Here is a 23,646-nt window from a genome sequence, read left to right as displayed (position 1 = left end):
GAACAAGTTCTGCACCATGAGGGTGCTGGAACGCTGCAACAGGTTGCCCAGGGAGGTGGTGGAGGACCCACCCCTGAAGCTGTTCAAGGTGAGGCTCAACAAGGCTGTGGGCAACCTCATCTTGTTGAGGATGTCCCTGCTGACTGCAGAGGGGTTGGACTGGATGACCTTTGTTGGTCCCTTCCAGCCCAGACCGTTCTGTGATGCTCTGATTCAAATCCTATTGCCTCTCAGCTGCATTGGTTTCATCTCTGCCTCCCCCTCTCTGCCCCTTACTGCAGAGGAGCAGCTGCTGAAGGAGTGATTCCTTTTACATCAGCACTTGTGCTGCAGGACTTCTTTCAAGACAATGTGCTAGCTTTTGACTGGACAGTCTGTGTGTGAGGCCAGACTGGGCCAGGCCTTATTCTTGATCCCTTAGAAAAACTGATACCTGAGCAGAAGATAAACCTGCTGTCTCCATGGCTGGCATGCACCAGCAGCATTCTTTTTCCACACCCTTGACATGTCCCTTGCTGAAGGTGCACATTGTGTATATGTTTGTTTTAGGCATGAGGTTAGTGTGAAGATGTGCAGGAATGGGCCTGCAAAGAAGGGTGAGCAGGCTCAGTCAGCATGGCTTCATGAAGGGCAGGTCCTTCCTCCAAGCTGGGAGGGAGTGCTGATCTGCTCAAGGGTAGGAAGACTCTACAGGGGGACCTGGGCAGGATGGGACAAGGTCAACTGTATGATCTTAAACAAGGCTAAGTTCTGGGTCCTGCATTTGGGTCACAACAACCCCATGGAACACTCCAGGCTTGGAGCAGAGTGGCTGGGAACTACCCAGCAGAAATAGACCTGGGGGTGTTGATCACATATGGCTGGCTGAGGAGGAGCCAGCAGTGTGCTGAAGTGGCCAAGAAAGCCACCAGCGTCCTGCCCTGGATCAGCTATGGTGTGGCCAGCAGGAGGAGGGAAGTGATCGTGCTCCTGGACTGGGTACTGGTGAGGCCACACAGTTTTGGGCCACTCACTCCAAGAAGGGCATTGAGGGGGTGGAGCATTTCCAGAGAAGGGCAACAAAGCTGGGGAAGGGTCTGGAGAGCAGGGCTGGGGAGGAGCAGCTGGGGGAGCTGGGGGTGTTCAGTCTGGAGAAGAGGAGGCTGAGGGGAGACCTCACTGAAAGGAGGTTGGAGTGAGGTGGGGTTGGTCTCTTGTCCCTAGTAACAAGTGACAGGACAAGAGGAAACAGCCCCAAGCTGCAGCAGGGGAGGTGTCCTCCAAGCAGGAGGAATCTCTGAACATTCTAGCCGCTGGATGGCGGGGAAGGGGAAGGGAGAGCTTCGGTTTTGCACGGTACGCCACGCTCGGAGCTGGAAGCACTAAAGCTGCTCCCTTATTGGCATTAAAACTAATTTCAGTGTAATTACTCATTAGGGCAGCCCAGCACTGCTGTGCCTCCTGTACCAATTGGCTTGTGATGGCACTCCAGGCATTTTGAGGAAGACTAAGGGGGGAAAAAAAGCAAGGAAATAATTTGGTCTCCTAAAGACCTTCCACAGCTATCAGCAGTACCCAATTGCTACCAAGCTGGTATTTAATGGCAGCTTGCAGTGGGTGAGAATTCCTGCCTGCTTCTTGCTTACCTTCCTCATCCCATTTGCAAGCCCTTGGTGCTTTTATTTGCTTCACAGTTTGTTTTTCAGCCCCCTCCAGTTTTTTGTTGTCTTTGTCCAACCTCCTTCTGATGGTGTGGGAAGGAGCAGCCGAGGCTTTGAGCCCCGCGTGAGGATCAAAGTGGGGATTCTGTTCGTGTAGGAAAGGTTGGCAGCTCGCCCAGACGCTTCAGCCTGCTGCCTGCAGGTTCTTCAGGCACTGTGTGCAGATCACTTAAGTCAAAGATGGATCTTTTTCATTATATGGGAAGAAAAATACAGGAGAGTGGGGGAAGTCTGGGAGATTAAGCAGAGGAATTCTAAACGTTTATCAGGGGAATCATTTTCCTTGGAGAAGTCTCAGCATTGCCTTTCCATTTAATTACTTAAGGGAAAAAATAAATTGTATTAACATTTAACTAAACAGAATGGGTTTTAAAGGTAGCTGAGATGTGTCCCCAGCTTGTGATATGGGGCAAAGCACCAGAGAGGATTACCAGGATTTGGGAGAGAAACCCAAGTCTGACTGTGAGCTGGGGGAGGATCCGTGGTTTGCGCTTCGTGGGTGAGTAGGTATCACAGAGCCATGCAATGGGTTGGGTTACAAGGGACCTTCAAGGTCATCCAGTTCCAACTCCCCTGCCACAGGCAGGGACACCTCCCACCAGCCCAGCTTGCTCAAGGCCTCATCCAGCCTGGCCTCAAACACCTCCAGGGAGGAGGCAGCCACAACCTCCCTGGGCAACCTGTGCCAGTGTCTCCCCAGCCTCACTGGAAAGGATCTCTTCCTAATCTCCAGTCTCCCCTTTTCCACCTCAGAGTCATTGTCCCTCATCCTGTCACTCCAAGCCCTTGTCCTAAGTCCCTCCCCAGCTGTCCTGTAGCTTCTTCAGGTACTGGAAGGCTGCTCTAAGGTCTCCCTGGAGCCTTCTCTTCTCCAGGCTGAACAGCCCCAGCTCTTGCCCTAATGCCAACTGCTACACTGAAGAGTACAGCACCTCATTCCCCCCCCCAATTTTCCTCTTTTTATTTCCTTTTGTTTTCAGTCCAAAACTGTTCTTTGGGGTTTTGTTCCTTGTAAATTCATGCAATAGGAATTCCATCTCCTGCAGTCTTCCTGGGGTTAAAATGATCACCTGGAATGGTGGTTAGAGAGGGTATTGGAAGAGGGACTTTTGGCAAAGGCATGGAGTGACAGGGTGAGGGGTAATGACCTCAGACTGGAAGAAGCTGGATTTAGATTAGACATCAGGAAGAAATTCTTCCCCATGAGGGTGGTGAGGCACTGGAACAGGTTGCTCAGGGAAGTTGTGGGGGCCCCCAAGCCTGGAAGTGTTGAAAGCCAGGTTGGATGAGGCCCTGAGCAAGCTGGGCTAGTAGGAGGTGTCCCTGCCCATGGCGGGGGGCGCTTGGAAATGGATGATCTTTAAGGTCCCCTCTAAACCAAACCAAAGCCTTTTGTGATTCTGTCTTTTCTGTACTGAAGCAGCAGCTGCCTGTTGTGCTGAAAATGAAGTGTTTTAAGTTTCTTTTTTTAAAGGAGGTGGTGCTCCATGGGTGAAGCAGTTTAAATAAACATGAGAAGCAATCAGTCAAAAGAGTTCACCAGCGTGGTTCAGAAGATGCTGCTTCAGAAGGCATTCAGCTGATCCAGCTGTAAAAGACGTCTGCTTTTAGAACTGCCTCCCTACAGATTAGTCCTCAAACTGTTTCAGGGGGTTAAATAATATTATTAATGTCATTAGCTAATAGAAGGGGAGGAAATTAAAGCTCTCTGCAAGGGGAAAATATTCAGTTGAAGTGGAAAGCGATGCTTGAACTGAGCTGGGAGGCAGGCAGGCTCGCTGGGAAAGGTGCTGAAAACTGTGGGCACCAAGGAGGGCTTTGCTGAGGACTGGCTGCTCCTTGGTCCTCAGAGGCAATGTGGTGTGGAAGGAGTAAAGGTAGGTGCAGTGAGTAAGTCTCCAGTCCAAGGAACAGACTGACATTTAAACACCACAGAAGCCTGGCACCGTACACGTGCCATTTAACTGGCGCTCTGATTGTTGTCTAGAAGCAGAGAGGAGGAGGGACCTGGGGCTGTTGAGTCTGGAGAAGAGCAGCCTGAGAGGGAATCTGATCAATGTCTGTAAATGTCTGAGGGGTGGGTGTCAAGATGAAGGTGCCAGGCTCTTTTCAGTGGTGCCCTGTGATAGACAAGGGGTAATTGATACAAACTGGAACCCAGGAAGTTCCACCTCAACACCAGGAGAAACTGCTGTGAAGGGTGCTGAGCAGGCTGCCCAGAGAGGCTGGGGAGTCTCCTTCTGTGGAGACTTTCAAGGCCCACCTGGATGTGTTCCTGTGTGACCTGCCCTGGGTGATGCTGCTCTGGCAGGGGTGTTGGGCTCAATGGTCTCTGGAGGTCCCTTCCAACCCCTACCATTCTGTGACTCTGTGCTAGTTGGGATGATTCCCTGACCCCATCGCAGGGCTCCACATTTTTCAGTGGTGAATTTTCAGGTTCCCACCAGCCCAACCTGGTGTGTGTCTCTCTCTCTGCCCAAGTATCTACCACCTGTAAACCAGATGTTCTCTTGTCCCATCCTCTAGGTCACTGATTGGAATGGAATGGAATGGAATGGAATGGAATGGAATGGAATGGAATGGAATGGAATGGAGTGGAATGGAATGGAATGGAATGGAATGGAATGGAATGGAATGGAGTGGAGTGGAATGGAGTGGAATGGAGTGGAGTGGAATGGAGTGGAATGGAGTGGAATAGAATAGAATAGAAATAGAATAGAATAGAATAGAATAGAATAGAATAGAATAGAATAGAATAGAATAGAATAGAATAAATAGAATAGAATAGAATAGAATAGAATAGAATAGAATAGAATAGAATAGAATAAATAGAATAGAATAGAATAGAATAGAATAGAATAGAATAGAAAGAATAGAAGGTTGGAAGATACCTTTGAGATCATGAAACTCTCTGTCCCAGAATCAAACTCTGGGTAATGCTACTCTTTACCCAAGCCGCCAGTTAGTCTTCATCCCATTCAGCATGGCACTGGGAGCCTGCTGGGCCAGTCAGCTCTCCACAGACCCCAGGAGTCACCCACCCAGTCTGGATTTGACTTTCCTAATTCCAGCTCTGCATGCCTGGGTGGTGTTTCTGTATTTTGTCTGGTTGGCCATTTTGGTCTCCGGTTTTGCCTCCTCTACACTTCCTGTGCTGAAGCTGGGCCAGGGTCTCCCTGTTCAGCTAGCTGCTGCCTTGCCATGCGTTTGTTTTCTTCATGTGGCATTGTGAGTGGTTTGTCCCTGAAGATCAGTGAGCTCTCCTGACCTCAACTACCTGTGAGGGCGGCTGCCCATGGCCTGTGATCATGCTGAAGTTTCTTCTCCTGTAGCCTGTTGTCCTGATTATGCCAAATGCCTTCCTCAGTTTCCTCAGGCTGGGTCATGTCAGCTCTGGTCACCCAAGGGTCATGTCAGCTGAGGATGCTACTGACTGTCAGGTCTCTCCACAAATGTCTGTCTTTATGAATAGCAAATACTGGAGAGCATCTCTGCTGCTGGGTCATCATCCAGCACTGGTGTCAGGAGCTAGCCACAGCACACCCTGGTGCTCACTGCTTTGAGAAATGGTGGTGTTGGTTGGAGGAGGGTTACAGAGGTAACTCTTCGGTGCCGATAACTTCAGCTAGAAGCTTTTCAGCCCTGAGCTGCTGCTGTTGCTCCTTGGTGTCTTGTGCTGCACCATCAACGAAGGGCTGAAGCTGTGGGGTGAGATCTGCTGTACTGAGTGGTCTGCAGTAGCAAGGTTGTCCTCAGGGACGTTGGGGCCCTGTCTGAGCTGAACCATGCTGCACTTCTGTGAGAAATCGAAGTACAGGACCATAAAAGTAGTTCAGGTTTAGCTATGACTGAAGTTGCTGGTGTGGGCTATTGATTGGGAGAGGGGTGCTGGAGAAGACTGGGTTGTGATCTGTGGAAGGGATAATTAAGAAGATCTTCTTGAGTACTTGGCTTCCTGTGGTCAATATTTTCAGTACCAAAATATCCCTCTTCCTGGCTCCAGGAGTCTTGCAGAGTCCTGTAGGGAAGTAAAGAGTCTTGATTTTAGCATAAAAGCAAAACCCCATGCCACTAAGCTGGCAGGAAATTGGTGACTGCATTTACACCAGTACTCACTGGGGGAAGGGAAGCTTGCCCAGCTGGCAGGGTGGGCAGTGTCTGAGAGGAGATAAAACATGACTGAGGGCTTCAGGGAAGGTGGAGGATGCAATGGAACAGTAACAAGCACATGAGAAGGGAGGGAGGACATGGCCCATGGCCCCAGGAAGCAGGGACTTGTTTGTGGTAGTCTTTGGTGCCCAGAAGCAAACCCTTGTGTGTGTGTGGTGCAGTGTAAAGTGGTGTTGAGTGGGAACCCAGGAGGTGTCTCACAGTCCTGCCCACACTTCTGCTACACTGTGCAAGCCTGAGTAAAGCAAATGGCTCGCAGGAGGTTTGTTCTTCCACCACCGCCTGCAGTGGGCCAAGAAATGTTAATCAAAGAATGAGTTCTGCCAATTCAGGACCTGTGTGTGAGATGACACTTTGGCTGACAAGGCTTTGGGGGTTTAAAACCAGAGCTGTTGATACTGATAGGTCTCTTAGTGCAGCTGAGATGTTCTCATGCATTTGCCTCAAAGTTCAGTCGTCCGGGCAGCGTCTTCCGCCTGGGTCGGGGGTGGGTTGTGCCTGTGGAGACACAAGCCCACGTGTTCTGCTGGCTGGCTGGAGATGCTGCAGCTCAACATGCTCTGCTAGTCCTGGAGGAAAAACCAAAGCTGAGCCATTTTAGTTTGTTTCTGTAATTCCTAAGTGAACAAAGCAGCATGGATTGCCGTGTGGAAAACACCATCAGGTGGCTTAAGCTTGGTAAATGGTTCAGAGTCGAGAAAAATCCAAGGTACCCTGAGCTTTAGGATTTAGTTACTAATTGTGCTTCTTGTGACACTCTCTGGTAATTGGGGTCCAGCTGCTCCAAATATTACTGTTAGATTTGCTGGCTGGATTGCTTTAATAGGATTTGGAGGGCAGCTCTTGGTAGGTTACAGCTTGTGCTGTTAACTTGCCAACCTCTTAATGCAATAATCCCGGCTGCTTATCCCGGCTTGAAAGCAGGGAAGCAGGAGGATGCTCAGGGCTGAGCACAACCTAGTTTGTCAAGGCTTTGGAGAACACAAAGCAAGAGTTGTTCATCCTCGTGAGGAGCTCTGTGAGATGATGTCCTGCATGTTCTGAGAGCAAGGAAGGGCACTGTGGAAAGAGAAAGGGTGGCCTAGAGTGAAAGGAAGGGATCTGTATTCCCACTGCCATAGCCAGTGTGCCACCGGTGCCAGTGGTAGAGCCCAGCCAGCTCAGAGGGCAGTTACCAGGTGAATCGATTTCAGCTTTTGATGGCACAGACCTGGAGGAGTTTCCACTTCTGAAATGGATTTGGTCTGTTCATTATTTATTGTTTTTAATGATTGAGAACAGTATCAATTAATTCTGCCTGCTGATGCAAGCAAGGAGAACATTTGGTCTGGGTGGATTTTGGAACAAATACAAGCTGGGTTGCTTTATTGCTATTGCATCTGGTTGCCAAAGACATGAAAGTATTGTTTGCTGCTGGTATGTCCTCTGCTGAGGTCTCCATTTGCCCTCAGCTTTCACCCTTCCCTTCCCCTTGCCACTTCCATTGCAGTGGAGATCCGGTCTGCTTGCCTCGACAGTGATGTGTCCTTGAGTATCCCCCATTAGTTTTCGGTAGTGACCTCTGCCTGCATGTCAGCCTTCAGTTTAATGACCTTTTTTGTGTGTGTTCATTTCCTTTTGTTTCCCATCGTGGTTTTGTTTATTTCTTTTGTGTTTTGTTTTTTTTCCCTGTTCTCTTTTTTCTTTCTTTTATAAACAAACAAAAAAAACCAAACCAAAAAATCCGTGGTGGTGTTTGCCCTTCATATTCCCCAATGTTTGCACATGACAAGATGTTGCCATCCCAACATTACCTCCCACTTCACTGACCAGTGCCACTAATGACCATCTAGCACCAGCTACAACAGGACCACTGCCTTCAGCCCCACGGGACGTCGTGGCCACCCTCGTCTCCACTCGCTTCATCAGGCTGACGTGGCGGACGCCTGTGTCGGACCCTCAAGGAGACAACCTCACCTACTCAATCTTCTACACCAAGGAAGGTATAAACAGGTAAAGATCTCAAATGTCTGAAGTGCTTCCTAGAAGCAGAATACAGAATTAACCAGGTTGGAAGAGACCTTTGGGGTGGGTTAACGCCCATCCAGAAAACAAAAACCAAAGCCGGGGGGAGGGCTTGTGAGTGCTTTGCCCTCCCTGCAGGGCATTTCCCCCCCTGGGAGGCTGAGTCTGTTCCACTCCCCCCTCCCTGCCCAGCTAGGGTATAAAAAGCAGGGCATTGCAGTCATCAGGGCTTTTGGCTCCTGCCTCTCCTGGATGGGAGCTACTGCAGCTGCCTTCCTGCTCCTCTGCCAGGTGGTCGGACCTGCTCCTTCTCCCTGCTGCCTCTGTGCCTCTTCAGAGAGAGACTGGTTTTGTATTCTTGTTCTTTTTTCCCCCTCCCATCCATCCTTGTTCCTTGCCCTTGTGACCCTTACCTGTTAGTGTTTTTTATATATACATATTGTTTAAAGAAAACTCTTCACCTCTCTACTTCCAAGCCGACTCCAAATTATTGTTTGGTGGATTTGCTCCTTCCTTTTTTTCTCTCTCTGTTGGGAGGGAGGAGGGGGGAGTGGGGGAGAGATTCTCAGCCTTGCCCCCAGAACAAACTGGGAGCCTCTTAGCTCCCAGTTAAGGCTCAAACCACCACAACCTTCAAGATCATCAAGTCCATTCTATCACCCAACACCATCTAATCAACTAAACCATGGCACCGAGTGCCTCATCCAGGCTCTTTTTAAACACTTCCAGGCATGGGGACTCCACCACCTCCCTGGGCAGCACATCCCAAGGGCCAATCTCTCTTTTTGGGAAGAATTTCTTCCTAATATCCAGCCTGAACTTCCCCTGGCACAGCTTGAGACTGTGTCCTCTCCATCTGTCACTGCTTTCCTGGGAGAAGAGCCCAAGCCCCAGCTGGCTCCAAGCTCCCTGCAGGGAGTTGCAGAGAGCAAGAAGGTCTCCCCTGAGCCTCCTCTTCTGCAGGCTAAGCAAGCCCAGCTCCCTCAGCCTCTCCTGCCAGGGCTGTGCTCCAGACCCCTCCCCAGCTTTGTTGCCCTTCTCTGGACACCTTCCAGCATCTTTCCTAAACTGAGGAGCCCAGAACTGGGCACAGGACTCCAGGGGTGGCCTAAGCCGTGCTGAGTCCAGGGCAGAATGACTTCTCTACTCCTGCTGGCCACACTCTTCCTGATGCAGGCCAGGCTGTCTTGTCCCCCTGGGCACACTGCTGGCTCGTGTGCTGAAACATTCAGGTTGGAAAAGACCCTCAGGATCACCAAGTCCAGCCCAGAACCATACTCTACAAGGTTCACCCCTAAACCATATCCCCAGGCACCACATCCAAACCACCTTTCAACACATCCAGTGTTGGTGACTCCACCACCTGCCTGGGCAGCACATCCCAGTGCCTGAACAGAATAACAGAAACACTGAGGCTGGGTAAAACCCTTGGGATGGAATCATGCTCTGGCATGGATTCATAGAATTGTTTGGGGCTAGAAGGGACCTTAAAGATTGTCTCATTATAACCTCCCTGCCTCTAGATCAGGTTGCTCATGGCCTCATCCAGCCTGGCCAGGAAAGGGGCATCCATGGCCACTCCCTGGGCAACCTGTTCCAGTGTCTCATCACCCTTATTGCCCCAGTGTCTCACCACCCTCACTGGAAAGATTTCTTTCCTAATCTTCAGCCTACATCTCCCCTCCTCAATCCATTCCCCCTCATCCTATCACTCCAAGCCTTGTCAAAAGTCCTGATCCTTCTTCATGCTGGCTTTGCTTAGAAGCACTGTTAGCCTTAAGTCTTTGATGCTCCAAGTCTCCCAAGCCTGAGGCCTTGTGCTCCCATCCCTCCTGCACCCTGGTTAGAGGTTTGTTGTGTGCTTGCTTGCTGCACACACTACTCCTATGGGCAGTGCTTGTGCCTGTGTTTGATTGACTGTGAGCAGTTGCTACCTGCTTTCAGCAGGCTGCTGGGAGGCTAAGAGCAAGCCTGGGCTGTAACAGCTCTTCAGGAACACTGACACTGCTAGAATCTGTGCCATCCACAGCGGGCATGGAAACATCCTGCAGAGGAGCCATGTGCTGCTGAGAGCCAGCAGTCTCTTCATGCCCAGATCCCTGTAGGTGTAGAGAGAACCATGGCATAGGTGCTGGTTCCCTCCTCACAATCCCTGCAAACAGTGATCCTGTGGGCCTGAAGCAGTTGGGAGTTTTTGAGCTGTTATCCTGATGGTTTAGTTGCATCCACCCATTTTCCTTCCTGGTGGGATCTGCTACTCAGGATGACTGTTTGAAATGGTTGTGATCATTTTGAAGAGGTTGGAGCAGACAGTCACTTGGAGCAGTGCTTAATTAATTGCAAATTAGCTTGCTGAGCAGATTTCTTACTCAGGAGAAAATTGTCTGCCTGCTTGCTGGCTGGAGCATGGGACTCAGAGTTCAGGAAGTCATTTGAAGAGAATAAAAGCCACACAACTATTGTAGGGTGAATTGCCACTCTCTCTTAATCCTGTGGACAGACATCTTGGCCAGGCTCAGGACCATCAGCTGAGGCAGCTGGTAATGTTTTCTTTGTCTCCCAAATGCTGCTTTTCATACTGCTGCCTTGCTTTGGCAATGTTCATGCTTACTGAATCATAGAATCATACAATGGCTTAGGTTGGAAGGGACCTCAGAGACCATTCACTCAAACCTCTTTGCCATGGGCAGGGACACCTCTCAACCAGACTTGATTGCCTGAGGCCTCATTCAGCCTGGCCTTGAACACCTCCAGGGAGGGGGCAGCCACAGCCTCTCTGGGCAACCTCTTCCAGAATCTTCCCAGCCTCGTGCCAGAGAGCTTGTTCCTAAGATCCAGTCAAACCCTGCCGTCCCTTCAGCTTCAAACCATTCCCCCTTGGCCTGTCTCCAGACACCCTCAGGAACAGTCCCTCTGCAGCCTTCCTGCAGGATCCCTTCAGGTACTGGAAGGCAGCTCTAAGGTGCCCTTGGAGTCTTCACTTCTCCAGGCTGAGCACCCCCAGCTCCCTCGGCTTGGTCTCACAGCAGAGCTGCTCCAGCCCTTAGATCGTCCTTGTGGCCCTCCTCTGGACTCACTCCAGCAGCTCTGTGTCCTTCTTACACTGGGGGCACCAGATCTGGAGGCAGGATTGGAGGTGGGGTCTCAGCAGAGCAGAGCCCAGGGGCAGAATCCCCTCTCTTGCCCTGCTGCCCAACCTGCTCTGGCTGCAGCCCAGCACACAGCTGCCTGCTGGGCTGCAGGAGGGCACTGCTGGCTCCTGGGAAGCTTCTCAGCAATCAACAGCCCCAAGGCCTTTTCTTCAGGGCTGCTCTCATCTCACTCTTCACCCAGCCTGCATTTGTGCCTGGGATTGGCCTGACCCAGAAAATAGGTGGGATCTTGCCAGCTGTTCTTCTTCTTGCCTTTCCTTCGCCCCCCTGGTTGTAAGCAGTGGGTTTTTAGAAAGTGACCTCCTGGAGATGGCTTCATGTCTCCTCCTGAGGAAACAAAATGCATCCCCTTCCACTCTGTGCAGTGTCATAGAAAACTGGCAAATGCTCCTCTTGGACCCAAAGCATTTGCAGAACAAAGGGTCAGAGGAATCCCCATAATCTGTGGTGAATACCTGAGGCAATCCTAGGTGCTGAAACTGCTGTGTCCAGTTCTTGCCCAGCAGCTCTCTGGTATTGAGTTGACAACAGTCCACAGAATGTTTCCCCAGCAAAGTGCTTCAGCTGGTGCTTATGGATGAGCAGATAGTTACCCTGGCTTCATGAGATCTTTGTTTGCTGAGTGTCCTTCTGGATCAGGCTTCAAAGCAGGCTCTGAAGGCCTTTCATTAGCACATCCTCCCTTTTTTCTCCACTTTACCACTCCTTTGCTTTTTGGAAGGTTTTTGTTGTGCATCATTAAAGACAGAGGTGGTCTCACACATTTCACAGAAGGGTATGAAAACACTCTGCAAGCCTTTCAACCTGCACTGGAGAATGAGAACAGCAAAACAAAACAGAGAAGGAAAGGAGGAGAAAAGTTCTCTTTACCACTTTGATGTTGGCCCTTTCTGCCTGGTTGGGTGGCCCTCGTTGGCAGCGAGGGGAGTGTGTCACACACACCTAAGCAGCTGGAAGTCAGCAGGTTTTGATGTTAAAGCTTGGGTGTGCATCCCTCCTTTCCTCTTCAGTCTTCTGAACCACTGCCTAAGTGGTCACTTTGTAGTCCTTGAATTATACATGACCATAGATCTTTGCTGGGCTCTAAGTGCCTCTGTGCCATCTCCTCCTACAATTATGATTTTGCCTACGTGAACCATTTTCCTTTCATGCATTACTGGATCCTCTTAGTAACCTGTGGGTTGTCTCCTCTCTATTTGAGCAGTGATCAGAATGAACCTTTGATTCCTTTTCTTTTGAAATCAGGCTGGTGAAAAGCAAAACCCCACATGGAAGGTGATTAGATGTCCTGATGTCTCCAGACCATCTTGAAAGGGCTGTAGAGAGACATAACCCAAGCGAGACTATCCAGCCAGCATGGTGGGGTTGGGAGAGACCTCTGGGGATCATCCAGTCCACCCCCACTGCAAAAGCAGGGTCACCCACAGCAACTTGCCCAGGATCACAATGTCCAGGTGGATTTGGAATCTCTCCAGAGGAGACTCCACAACCTCTGTGGGCAGCCTGCTCCAGGGCTCCAGCACCCTCGCAGTGAAGAAGTTTTTTCTTCTGTTCCCGTGGCATCTCCTCTGGTCCAGCTTGCCCCCATTGCCCCTTGTTCTGTCACTGGGCAATGCTGATAAGAGTCTGGCCCCAGCCTCTTGCTCCCCACCCTTTAGCTCTTGCTGAGCATTGATCAGGTCCCCTCTGGGGCTGCTCTTCTTCAGGCTTAACAGCCCCAGGGCTCTCAGCCTTCCTCCTCACAGAGATGCTCCAGGCCCCTCAGCATCCTTGTGGTCCTCTGCTGGACTCTCTCCAGTAGTTCCCTGTCACTCTTGAACTCAGAACTGCACACACTGCTCCAGGTGTGGCCTCCCTCTGGTCATCTTCATGGCCCCCCTCTGGACCTGCTCCAGCATTTCCATCTCCCTCTTGTGTTAAGGGCTCCAGAGCAGTACTCCAGGTAAGGTCTCACCAGAGTAAAGTGGCAGGGTCCCCTCTCTCCATTTCTGACCATGCTGCTTTTGATGCTGCCCAGGCTGCCCTTGGCCTTCTGTGCTGCCGTGCCCATTGCTGGCTCCTGCCCAGCTCCCCACCCACCCAGCACCCCCAAGTCCTTTTCTGCAGGGCTGCTCTCAGCCTCATCATCCCCCAGCCTGGCCTGATATTGAGGACTGCCCTGACCTAGGTGCAGGACCTTACACCTTGCCTTATTGAACCTCAGGAGATTCTCCTCAGCCCACCTGACATTTCCAGATTAACTCTGGTTGGCTGCTTTGGAGCTGTTGGCTTTTGCCCTTAGGTGCCTGATAGGTGTTTCAAACCTTGGCTCTAGTTTACAAAGCTCTTTAATTGGGGATTAAAGTGGGATGAGTTAGAAGAGTCATAATGTTGTGCAGGGTAATGCAGTTCCCCATCCAGACCATCTGCTTTTGGTACCTATTATGCCTACCTAAACACATCACAGCTCATAAAAGGTGCTTGAGGCTCCCTGAGAAAGGGCATAAATGAGAGATTCATGGAGCACTTAATTAGATTAATCTCACCATATTTTTAACACACTGTGGGGAGGGAAGGCAACAGTTCCTGGTTATTACTGGAAATTGCCCTTCTCTGAGGTGTCTCTTTATTTGGTGATAAATGGGGGCTGTTCCACTAAAATAATCTGGGGGTTGATATTATTTTTTGGCTGTTGTTTGTATAATACAGTTTGAAAGAACAACCTTGGAGTGCTGATCTATATGATACAAATCAGGCAGAGCACTTACACAGGAGGCAGGAAAACCCAGTAGATTTTTGCATGTCAATGGGAGAGGAATATTACTGCACAGCTGTGAATCAGCTGGCACTTACCCTGCCTTTCCAAATGCCATCTCAGATCCATCTTAAAGGAAAGTACCCATTTGAAAATGTGTTTGCAGGCAAACATTGTACACTAGATAAAACGTGGGAACTGAAGGAGGGGAAAGAGTTCTCTCTTTCCCTGCCCCCCAGGTTCATTTTCACAGATTCACAGAATTATTGAGGCTGGAAAGGACCTTCAAGTCCAGCACCACCACCTCAGCTAAACCATGCCCCAAGTGCCACATCCAGGCTTTTCTTAATGACCTCCAGTGATGGTGACTCCACCACCTCCCTGGGCAGTCCATCCCAGTGCCTAATCAGCCTCTCTGGGGGGGAAGATTCATAGATTGCATTGGGCTGGAAGGGACCCTCAAAGGTTGTCTTGGCCAACACCCCCTCTGCAGTCAGCAGGGACACCTCCAACTAGATCAGGCTGCCCAGGGCCACCTTGAGTCTCCAGGGCCTCAACCTCATCCCTGGGCAACCTGTTGTAGTATTTCCCCACTCTCACTGTGCAGAACTTCCTCCTGATGTCCAACCTAAATCTGCCCTGCTCCAGTTTCAAACCACTGCCCCTCGTCCTGTCCCCACAGGCCCTTCTGAACAGCCCCTCCCCAGCCTGCCTGTAGGTGCCCTTCAGATACTGAAATGCAGCTCTGAGCTCTCCCTGGAGCCTTCTCCAGGCTGAACAGCCCCAGTTCTCACAGCCTGTCCTTGTAGGAGAGGTTCTTCAGCCCTCTGCTCACCTTGGTGGCCTCCTCTGGGCCTGTTCCCAGCAGGTCCATGCCTCTCATGCGGTAGCTCTGATTCCTTAGTGTGTGTCTCTCATTTCTCTGTCAGCTTCTGTGTCGCAGGGGGAAAACCCCAACAACAAAACAACCCAACCCCCCCCCCCCCCAAGCTTTCTTTTTTTAACAGAATATTAAAACCAGAATGTGATTTCTTCCTAAAGGAAGGAAAATCTTTTGTAACCATCTCAAATGCAAACCTGCTCTGGCGCTGCTGCTCGTTTGAGGGCGGAAATGAATGAAAACGTGCAATAACTGAGGCTGTTTATGCAGTGCCGTTTTAGCTCCACTCCCATCAGAGGAAGGGGGGGAAAAAAAAACCCAAACAAAAAAGAATAGTCTGGAAAAATGTGTGGAAAGAGCTCTTCAGTTACAGTGAGTGTGTTGTTTCCCTCTCTGAGAGGTGCAGGGTAATCATGGAAATCAACAGGGCTTTCAAAGTGTTTGCAACCAGGTGATGCTAAATGAGCCACGTGGGTTGTGTACAGTGAAAGAAAAGGAAAGGACAAAACATTCAAAAGGAGGATTTGGGCATGTTTTTGTTTGATCTAAATTGCTGCCTTGTGGCTGGAAGGTAGGAAGGAGGAGACTGTGGAATAATTTTGCCTGGGCTCCTGCATTAAAAATGATTTAATAGCAGCTAATCACGGGGACGAGAAGCGTCTGCCCTCTGCTGTAGAGCTAAACAAAGTCTGGCAGACAAAAGGGGAGGGATTCTCATCCAGGCACTCACACTCTCCCTTGATTTTCTCAGTGGGGGAGCTTTTGATCTGCTCTGTGTAACCCCTGGTTGGTTTGTGCTTGCAGGGAGCAGGACAAATCTGTAGGTGTCCTTACCTGAAGGGAGCTCTGTGAGCACTCATGTGGCAAGAGCAGGGTGTGGGGAATGCAGGCTGGAGTTAGCTGCTGGTTAATCTTTTACTCTCCTCCTCGATCCTGAGCTCCAGAAGAACCTGTCAAGAACCCCATGCTTCTCCAGGCCTGAAGGATCCTGACCTGGAGAGTCATTGGAATGTGCTGCCCAGGGAGGTGGTGGAGTTACCAACCCTGGAGGTGTTTAAAGATCATTTGGATGTGGTGCTTGGGGATATGGTTTGGGAGTGAACCTTGTGGAGTTCTGGGTTGGACTTGGTGATCCTCAGGGTCTTTTCCAACCTGAGTGTTTCTGTGATTTTCTGTGACCCTGCCTGTAAACCCAGACAGAATTGAGGCAACTCCTGGTTGCCTCAGTACACCAAGTGTATTCTCCCAGCTTCATCGTGGTGCTCAGCTTGCAAAATCTCAGCCTTTTTGCTGAGCTGAGCAGAAGTGCTGGGCCTCAGCACATCCAGGCAGTGGCAGGCAAGCCTGAGGTGGGGTCACAGAATCACAGAATGGTGAAGGTTTGAAGAACCCTCCAGAGATCATGGAGTGCAGCCTCCCTGCAAAGCAGGATCACCTAGGGTAGGTCACATGGAAATGCATCCAGGTGAGTTTTGAAAGTCTCCAGAGAGGGAGACTCCACCACCGCTGCGGGGAGCCTGTTCCAGGGCTCCAGCACCCTCACAGTTTCTCCTCATGTTGAGGTGGAGCTTCCTGCATTCCAGTTTGCATCCATTGCCCCTTGCCCTTGTTCAGGGCACCACTGAAAAGAGCCTGGCACCTTCACCTTGACACCCATCCATCAGCTATTTATAGACACTGAACAGATTCCCTCTCAGCCTTCATTTCTCCAGCCTAAACAGCACCGGGGCTCTCAGTCTAAGAGTCTCCAGTCTCTTCATCATCCTCATAGCCCTCTGTTGAATTCTCTCCAGTAGTTCCCTGTCCCTCTTGAACTGGGCAGCCTAGAACACAATATTCCATGTCATAGAATCATGAGGGCTGAAAAAGACCTCTACTGGCATTGGAACAGGCTGTCCTAGGGTGCAGACCCCGTTCCTGGAGGTGTTCAGGAAACACGTGGACATGGCAATTTGGAACATGGTTTGATGGCCATGGTGGTGCTGCAATGATGGTTGGACTGGATGATCTTAGAGGTCTTTGCCAACCAAAACACTTCCATGATCATCCAGTCCAACCATCAACCAAACCACCACCACCGTGCCAACCAAACCATGCCCAGAAGTGCCATGTCTACACACAGGAGGTCCAGTAGCCCAGAGCAGCCTGCCAGAAGCCTCTCAGGTGCCCCATTCATAGAATCATAGAATCAACCATGTTGGAAAAGACCTCAGAGATCATCAAGTCCAACCTATTACCTAATACCTAACACCTCATGACAAGTAAACTGTGGTTCAAGTGCCACATCCAATCCCCTCTTGAATACCTCCAGGGATGAGGACTCCACCACCTCCCTGGGCAGCACAGCCCAAGGGCAAATTCCTCTTTCTGGGAAGAACTTTCTCCTCACCTCCAGCCTAAACTTCCCCTGGCACAGCTTGAGACTGTGTCCTCTTGTTCTGGGGCTGCTTGCCTGCCTGGCAGAGGAGACCAACCCCCACCTGGCTCCAACCTCCCTTCAGGGGGCTGTAGATGGCAAGAAGTTCTCCCCTGAGCCTCCTCTTCTGCAGGCTAAGCAAGCCCAGCTCCCTCAGCCTCTCCTGCCAGGGCTGTGCTCCAGACCCCTCCCCAGCCTCCTTGCCCTTCTCTGGACACCTTCAAGTCTCTCAATGGCCTTCTGGAACTGAGGAGCCCAGAGCTGGCCACAGGACTCCAGGGGTGGCCTAAGCAGTGCTGGGTCCAGCGCAGCAGAGGAGGCTGAGCCGCCGGCAGCGGCGGGTTCCTGCTGGCGCGTCGGGGCAGGTGCTGCTGCTGGGGGCGACTCCACCACTTGTGTGGCCGCAGCCTCAGCGCCTCAGCTGTCGGCCTGGGGGGTGTGAGTCACAGCCAGGGGATGTTTTCAGAAAGTCTAAATATTAGGGAGGAACTCAGTAAAGTTTGGAGGTAAAGAATACATAGAGCAGCTCCTTTGAAGACACACAAAGCAGTCCCACAATCCCAACAGCCATGCCTTAAATCTCCCCAGCCTCTCCCTGCTGCTTGGATGTTTTTATGTGTGGCTTCAGAGGGTGGGATAGAGCCTCACTGTGAATGATCATGTACTGGGAGAAGTGACAGAGAGCTGACTCAGAACAGTGTGATGTTGAGTATCACAGAATCACAGAATGGTAGAGGTTGGAAGGGACCTCTGGAGATCCATCAGGTCCAACCCCCCTGCCAGAGCACAATCACCTAGGGCAGGTCACACAGGAACACATCCAGATGGGTCTTGAAAGTCTCTGGAGAAGAAGCCTCCACAACCTCTCTGGGTGGCCTGTTTGACTCTTGCATGGGTCATCAATATGAAGGGGGTTTGGTTTTTTCCTGATATTCCTATTGCCCAGCAACAGCTTTCATTTTTTCCCACAAAAATCTCTTAGCTCTTCTCCAAGTTTTTCATCAAACCAGAGGTTGCAGGAGAATTTGTGGAGTTTGATGCTGCAGGTCTGGTAAACAGAAAAGGGAGCAGCCATGGAGATGTGGTCTATTAAATTCTGCCCCCTCCTTCCACCTATCCCAGAAAGCTACAAAAGGAGGGAAAGGTATGAGAGTTGAGCTCCCTCCCTGCCCCTCACACCATAGCGCAAGAGCTGAGCTCTCTCCCTGCCCCTCACACCATGGCACAAGAGCTGAGCTCTCTCCCTGCCCCTCACACCATGGGACAAGAGCTGAGCTCCCTCCCTGCCCCTCACACCATGGCACAAGAGCTGAGCTCTCTCCCTGCCCCTCACACCACAGGCCAAGAGCTGAGCTCCCTCCCTGCCCCTCACACCATGGCACAAGAGCTGAGCTCTCTCCCTGCCCCTCACACCACAGGCCAAGAGCTGAGCTCTCTCCCTGCCCCTCACACCATGGCACAAGAGCTGAGCTCCCTCCCTGCCCCTCACACCATGGCACAAGAGCTGAGCTCTCTCCCTGCCCCTCACACCATGGGACAAGAGCTGAGCTCCCTCCCTGCCCCTCACACCATGGCACAAGAGCTGAGCTCTCTCCCTGCCCCTCACACCACAGGCCAAGAGCTGAGCTCCCTCCCTGCCCCTCACACCATGGCACAAGAGCTGAGCTCTCTCCCTGCCCCTCACACCACAGGCCAAGAGCTGAGCTCTCTCCCTGCCCCTCACACCATGGCACAAGAGCTGAGCTCCCTCCCTGCCCCTCACACCATGGCACAAGAGCTGAGCTCTCTCCCTGCCCCTCACACCATGGTACAAGAGCTGAGCTCTCTCCCTGCCCCTCACACCACAGGCCAAGAGCTGAGCTCCCTCCCTGCCCCTCACACCATGGTACAAGAGCTGAGCTCTCTCCCTGCCCCTCACACCACAGGCCAAGAGCTGAGCTCCCTCCCTGCCCCTCACACCATGGCACAAGAGCTGAGCTCTCTCCCTGCCCCTCACACCATGGCACAAGAGCTGAGCTCTCTCCCTGCCCCTCACACCATGGCACAAGAGCTGAGCTCTCTCCCTGCCCCTCACACCATGGCACAAGAGCTGAGCTCTCTCCCTGCCCCTCACACCATGGCACAAGAGCTGAGCTCTCTCCCTGCCCCTCACACCATGGGACAAGAGCTGAGCTCTCTCCCTGCCCCTCACACCATGGCACAAGAGCTGAGCTCCCTCCCTGCCCCTCACACCATGGCACAAGAGCTGAGCTCTCTCCCTGCCCCTCACACCATGGCACAAGAGCTGAGCTCCCTCCCTGCCCCTCACACCATGGCACAAGAGCTGAGCTCTCTCCCTGCCCCTCACACCATGGGACAAGAGCTGAGCTCCCTCCCTGCCCCTCACACCATGGCACAAGAGCTGAGCTCCCTCCCTGCCCCTCACACCATGGGACAAGAGTGAGCTCTCTCCCTGCCCCTCACACCATGGCACAAGAGCTGAGCTCCCTCCCTGCCCCTCACACCATGGGACAGGAGTGAGCTCTCTCCCTGCCCCTCACACCATGGCACAAGAGCTGAGCTCTCTCCCTGCCCCTCACACCATGGGACAAGAGCTGAGCTCCCTCCCTGCCCCTCACACCATGGGACAAGAGTGAGCTCTCTCCCTGCCCCTCACACCATGGGACAAGAGCTGAGCTCTCTCCCTGCCCCTCACACCATGGGACAAGAGTGAGCTCTCTCCCTGCCCCTCACACCATGGCACAAGAGCTGAGCTCTCTCCCTGCCCCTCACACCATGGGACAAGAGCTGAGCTCCCTCCCTGCCCCTCACACCATGGGACAAGAGTGAGCTCTCTCCCTGCCCCTCACACCATGGGACAAGAGTGATCTCTCACACCTGCTCAGCATTTCTCTATAGATTTATTCTTTTACTTCAGTTCATTGTTTTTTGTGGTTTTGTGTTTGTTTTTTTTTTCTCAGAGAAGTTCATAGAATCACAGAATGCTTTAGGTTGGAAGGGACCTTGAGGATCATCTACTTCGTGGGCAGGGACACCTCCTACTAGCCCGGGTTGCTCAAGGCCTCATCCAACCTGGCCTTCAACACCTCCAGGGAGGGGGCATCCACAAGCTCCCTGGGCAAACTCTTCCAGTGTCTCTCCACCCTCACTGGAAAGAATTTCTTCCTGATCTCCAGTCTCAGTCTTCCCTCTTCTAGCCCGAAGTCACTGGCCCTCATCCTGTCACTCCCAGCCCTTGTCAAAAGTTCCTCCTCCAGCTCTCCTGTAGCCCCCTTCAGGTACTGGAAGTTTGCTCTAAGGTCTCCCTGGAGCCTTCTCTTCTCCAGGCTGACCAGCCCCAATTCTCTCAGCCTTCAGAGAGGGGGCACCCATGACCTCCCTGGGCAGGTTCCAGAGTTAGAGGCTGTTTGTCACCAGCAGTTCTGGCCTGTTGCTGCTTGAGTGTGCAGTCAGCCCAGCATCGCTAGCACACCCCAGGGGGACGCATCTTGGTGCCGACCATTCCTTGCTTTTCCCCCCTCACAAACCCTCTTCCCGCTGAGTGACTGCTGCTGTGCCCAACCCTTTTGTTTCCTAAGGGAACGTGTTGAGAACACGAGCCGTGCTGGGGAGACGCAGGTGATGATCCAAAACCTGATGCCAGAAACAGTTTACACCTTCCGGGTGGTGGCGCAGAACAAGCACGGCCCCGGCGAGAGCTCCGCGCCGCTCAAGGTGGCGACGCAGCCCGAGGGTAAGCTCCAAGCTCGGCAGACGGGGGATCGCAGGCTGCAGGAGGTTGGAAGGGACCCTCAAAGGTCATCTTGACCACCCCCTACCTGCACTCAGCAGGGTCACCTCCAACTGCAGCAGGTTGCTCAGGGCCACATCAAATTTGGCCTTGAATGTCTCCAGGGACGGGGCCTCAGCGACGCCTCTGGGCAGCCCGTTCCAGTATTTCACCATCCTCATGGTAAAGAACTTCCTCCTGATGTCCAGCCTGAGTCTCCCCTGCTCCAGTTTCAAACCATTGTCCCTCATCCTGTCACTCCAAGCCCTTCTAAACAGTCCCTCCCCAGCCTTCCTATAGGTCCCCTTCAGATACTGAAATGCACACTGTTGGCGCATGTCCAGCTCCATCCATCAGCACTCCCAAGACCTTTTCTGCAGGGTTGATGACAATTGCATCATCCCCCAGCCTGTATTGATAATAAGGATTGCCCCAACCTAAATACAGGACCTTGTACTATATCTTACTGAACACAGGGTCATAGATTGGTCCAGGCCGGAAGGGACCTCCAAAGGTCATCCAGTCCGACCTCCCCACAGTCTATAGGGACATCCCCAACTAGGCCAGGTTGCCCAGGGCCATGGGCAGGGACACCTTCCACTAAACCAGGCCTCATCCAACCTGGCCTCAAACTCACCCAAGAAGTTGCACTTGCAGACCATAGCTCCAAAATGACTTTCCAGGCTGGTGTCCTTACATGATTCCTCCCCACCAAAAGGAACCTATAGGATGTTGCTTGTTAAATCCTTTAAGTGTTCTGTTGTTCTGAATTGATACTGCCTGAAAGAGAAAAGGAAAGGCTTAAGAAAATGCAAAGCCTGTCATTTGTTCAGATCCTTCAGGACAAAAGGAAGCTGACCCAGGAAGAAGCTACCTGCAGGAATTAATTCCTTCCAGGGGAGCAGACTAAAGCCAACTGCTGCTGTTTCTCTGGCAGCACTCAAAACCATGCCACGAAACGCTGAGATGTGGGAAAATGCCCAAGTGGAGTCGGTTGTGGTGAAGTGGATGCTAAACTTAATTAGCTACAGAAGCTGTTAGTGGTGAGGCTGGTGACTAACAGGGTTTCATGCTTACATTGCAGTTCAGCTTCCTGGGCCAGCACCCAACATCCGAGCCTATGCCAGCTCCCCCACCTCTGTCACGGTCACCTGGGAGACGCCGCTCTCCGGCAACGGCGAGATCCAGAACTACAAACTCTACTACATGGAGAAGGGGCAGGACACTGAGCAGGTATGGGGCCAGCTCTTCCTGCCTGGTGCACAATGCCATCTGCAGCCTGTCTTCTTTTCTTCACAGAATCATTAAAGTTGGAAAACACCTCCAAGGTCATGGAGTCCAATTCTGAACCCAGCACTGCCTGGTCACCGCTAAACCATGGCTCAGCACCACGTCTACAAGGCTTTTAAAGTCATCCAGGGATGGGGACTCCATCGCTGGCCTGGGCAGCCTGTGCCAGGGCTTCACAACCCTTTCAGTGAAGAATTTGTTCCTCATGTCCAGCCTAAACCTTCCCTGATGCAACTTGAGGCTGTTTCTCCTTGTCCTGTTGCTTGTTACTGGGGAGAAGAGACCAACCCTTACCTGGCTGCAATCTCTTTCAGGGAGTTGCAGAGAGCAATGAGGTCTCCTCTCATCTTCCACTTCTCCAGGCTAAACACCCTGAGTTCCCTCAGCTGCTCCTCACCAGCTCTGCTCTCCAGACCCTTCCACAGCTTTGTTGCCCTTCTCTGGATGTTCTCCAGCCCCTGAATTTCTTTCTTGGAGTGAGGGGCCCAAAACTGAACCCAGTACTCAAGGTGTGGCCTCAGCAGTGCTGAGTACAGGAGTATAATCACTTACCTTGTCCTGCTGCCCACACTTGCCTTGTCCTGCTGGCTGATCCAGGCCAGGATGCTGTTGGCCCTTCTTGGCCAGCCAGGCACAGTCTAGCTCACGTTCAGCTAGCACCCAGCACCTCAGGGTCCCTTCTGATCCCCCACCCTGTGCTTGGGCTCTGGGATTTGGTGATAAAATTACCTTTTCTGCTTCTGCATCCCACCATTCAAAATGTAACATTAACTTCTCCTCATAGCTGCTGTGCCAGCTCCCTCCTCACCTAGAGAAGCAGCGTCCAGCTTGTGACTTCAGTTAGGTCACTAGAATTTTCTCTCACAGTTCACTGCTAACATCTGGCTGGACACTGAGGTTCTGGAGCATGTCCAGAGAAGAGCAATGAGGTTGGTGAGGAGTTTGGAGGGTGTTGTATGAGGAGCAGCTGAGGGAGCTGGGGTTGTTCAGTCTGGAGAAAATGAGACTGAGGGGAGACCTCATTGCTCTCTACAGCTCCCTGGGAGGAGGCTGCAGTGAGGCTGGTGTAAGTAATTAGCATTAGGATGAAAAGAAATAGCCTCAAATTGTGCCAGGGGAGGGTTAGGTTGGAATTATGAAAAATTTCTTTGCTGCAGTAGTAGTCAGGGATTGGAAGAGGCTGCCCAGGGAGGCGGGGGGCAGAGCCACAGCTCAGTCAGTAGAGCATGAGACTCTTAATCTCAGGGTCATGAGTTCGAGCCCCACGTTGGGCGCCAAAGAAAAGAGTGTGGTGGGTTGAGAGGAAAGGCTCTGAGTCCGTTTGAGGCTGTGCCTTTAAGGAAGGGGCACACTGGCTACATGTTTTTTTTCTGAGAGAGATGGCAGATGAGCTGCCAAGCCGCTCTCCATCATTTTCCTCCAGCCCTGGCTCACTGGAGAGGTCCCAGGTGACTGAAACTGGCCAAGGTGGTCCCCATCCACAAGAAGGGACAGATGGAGGAACCTGGAAACTCCAGGCCTGGCAGCCTGA

General features: G+C 51.9%; 1 protein-coding gene across 1 annotated transcript in view; it reads left to right on the top strand.

The window, feature by feature from the left end:
- Positions 1-23,646, top strand: part of NEO1 (neogenin 1) — a 326,802-nt gene that overhangs the window by 235,011 nt on the left and 68,145 nt on the right. Inside the window, exons 8-10 of the mRNA XM_054168810.1 lie at positions 7,703-7,862; positions 20,635-20,789; positions 21,910-22,058. Coding sequence (XP_054024785.1) covers positions 7,703-7,862; positions 20,635-20,789; positions 21,910-22,058 — 464 coding nt within the window. The remainder of the gene's footprint in view (positions 1-7,702; positions 7,863-20,634; positions 20,790-21,909; positions 22,059-23,646) is intronic.

The sequence above is a fragment of the Dryobates pubescens genome, chromosome 17, assembly GCF_014839835.1.
Source record: "Dryobates pubescens isolate bDryPub1 chromosome 17, bDryPub1.pri, whole genome shotgun sequence".
Classification (NCBI taxonomy): Eukaryota; Metazoa; Chordata; class Aves; order Piciformes; family Picidae; genus Dryobates; species Dryobates pubescens.
This window is presented reverse-complemented; position numbering and strand designations above follow the sequence as displayed.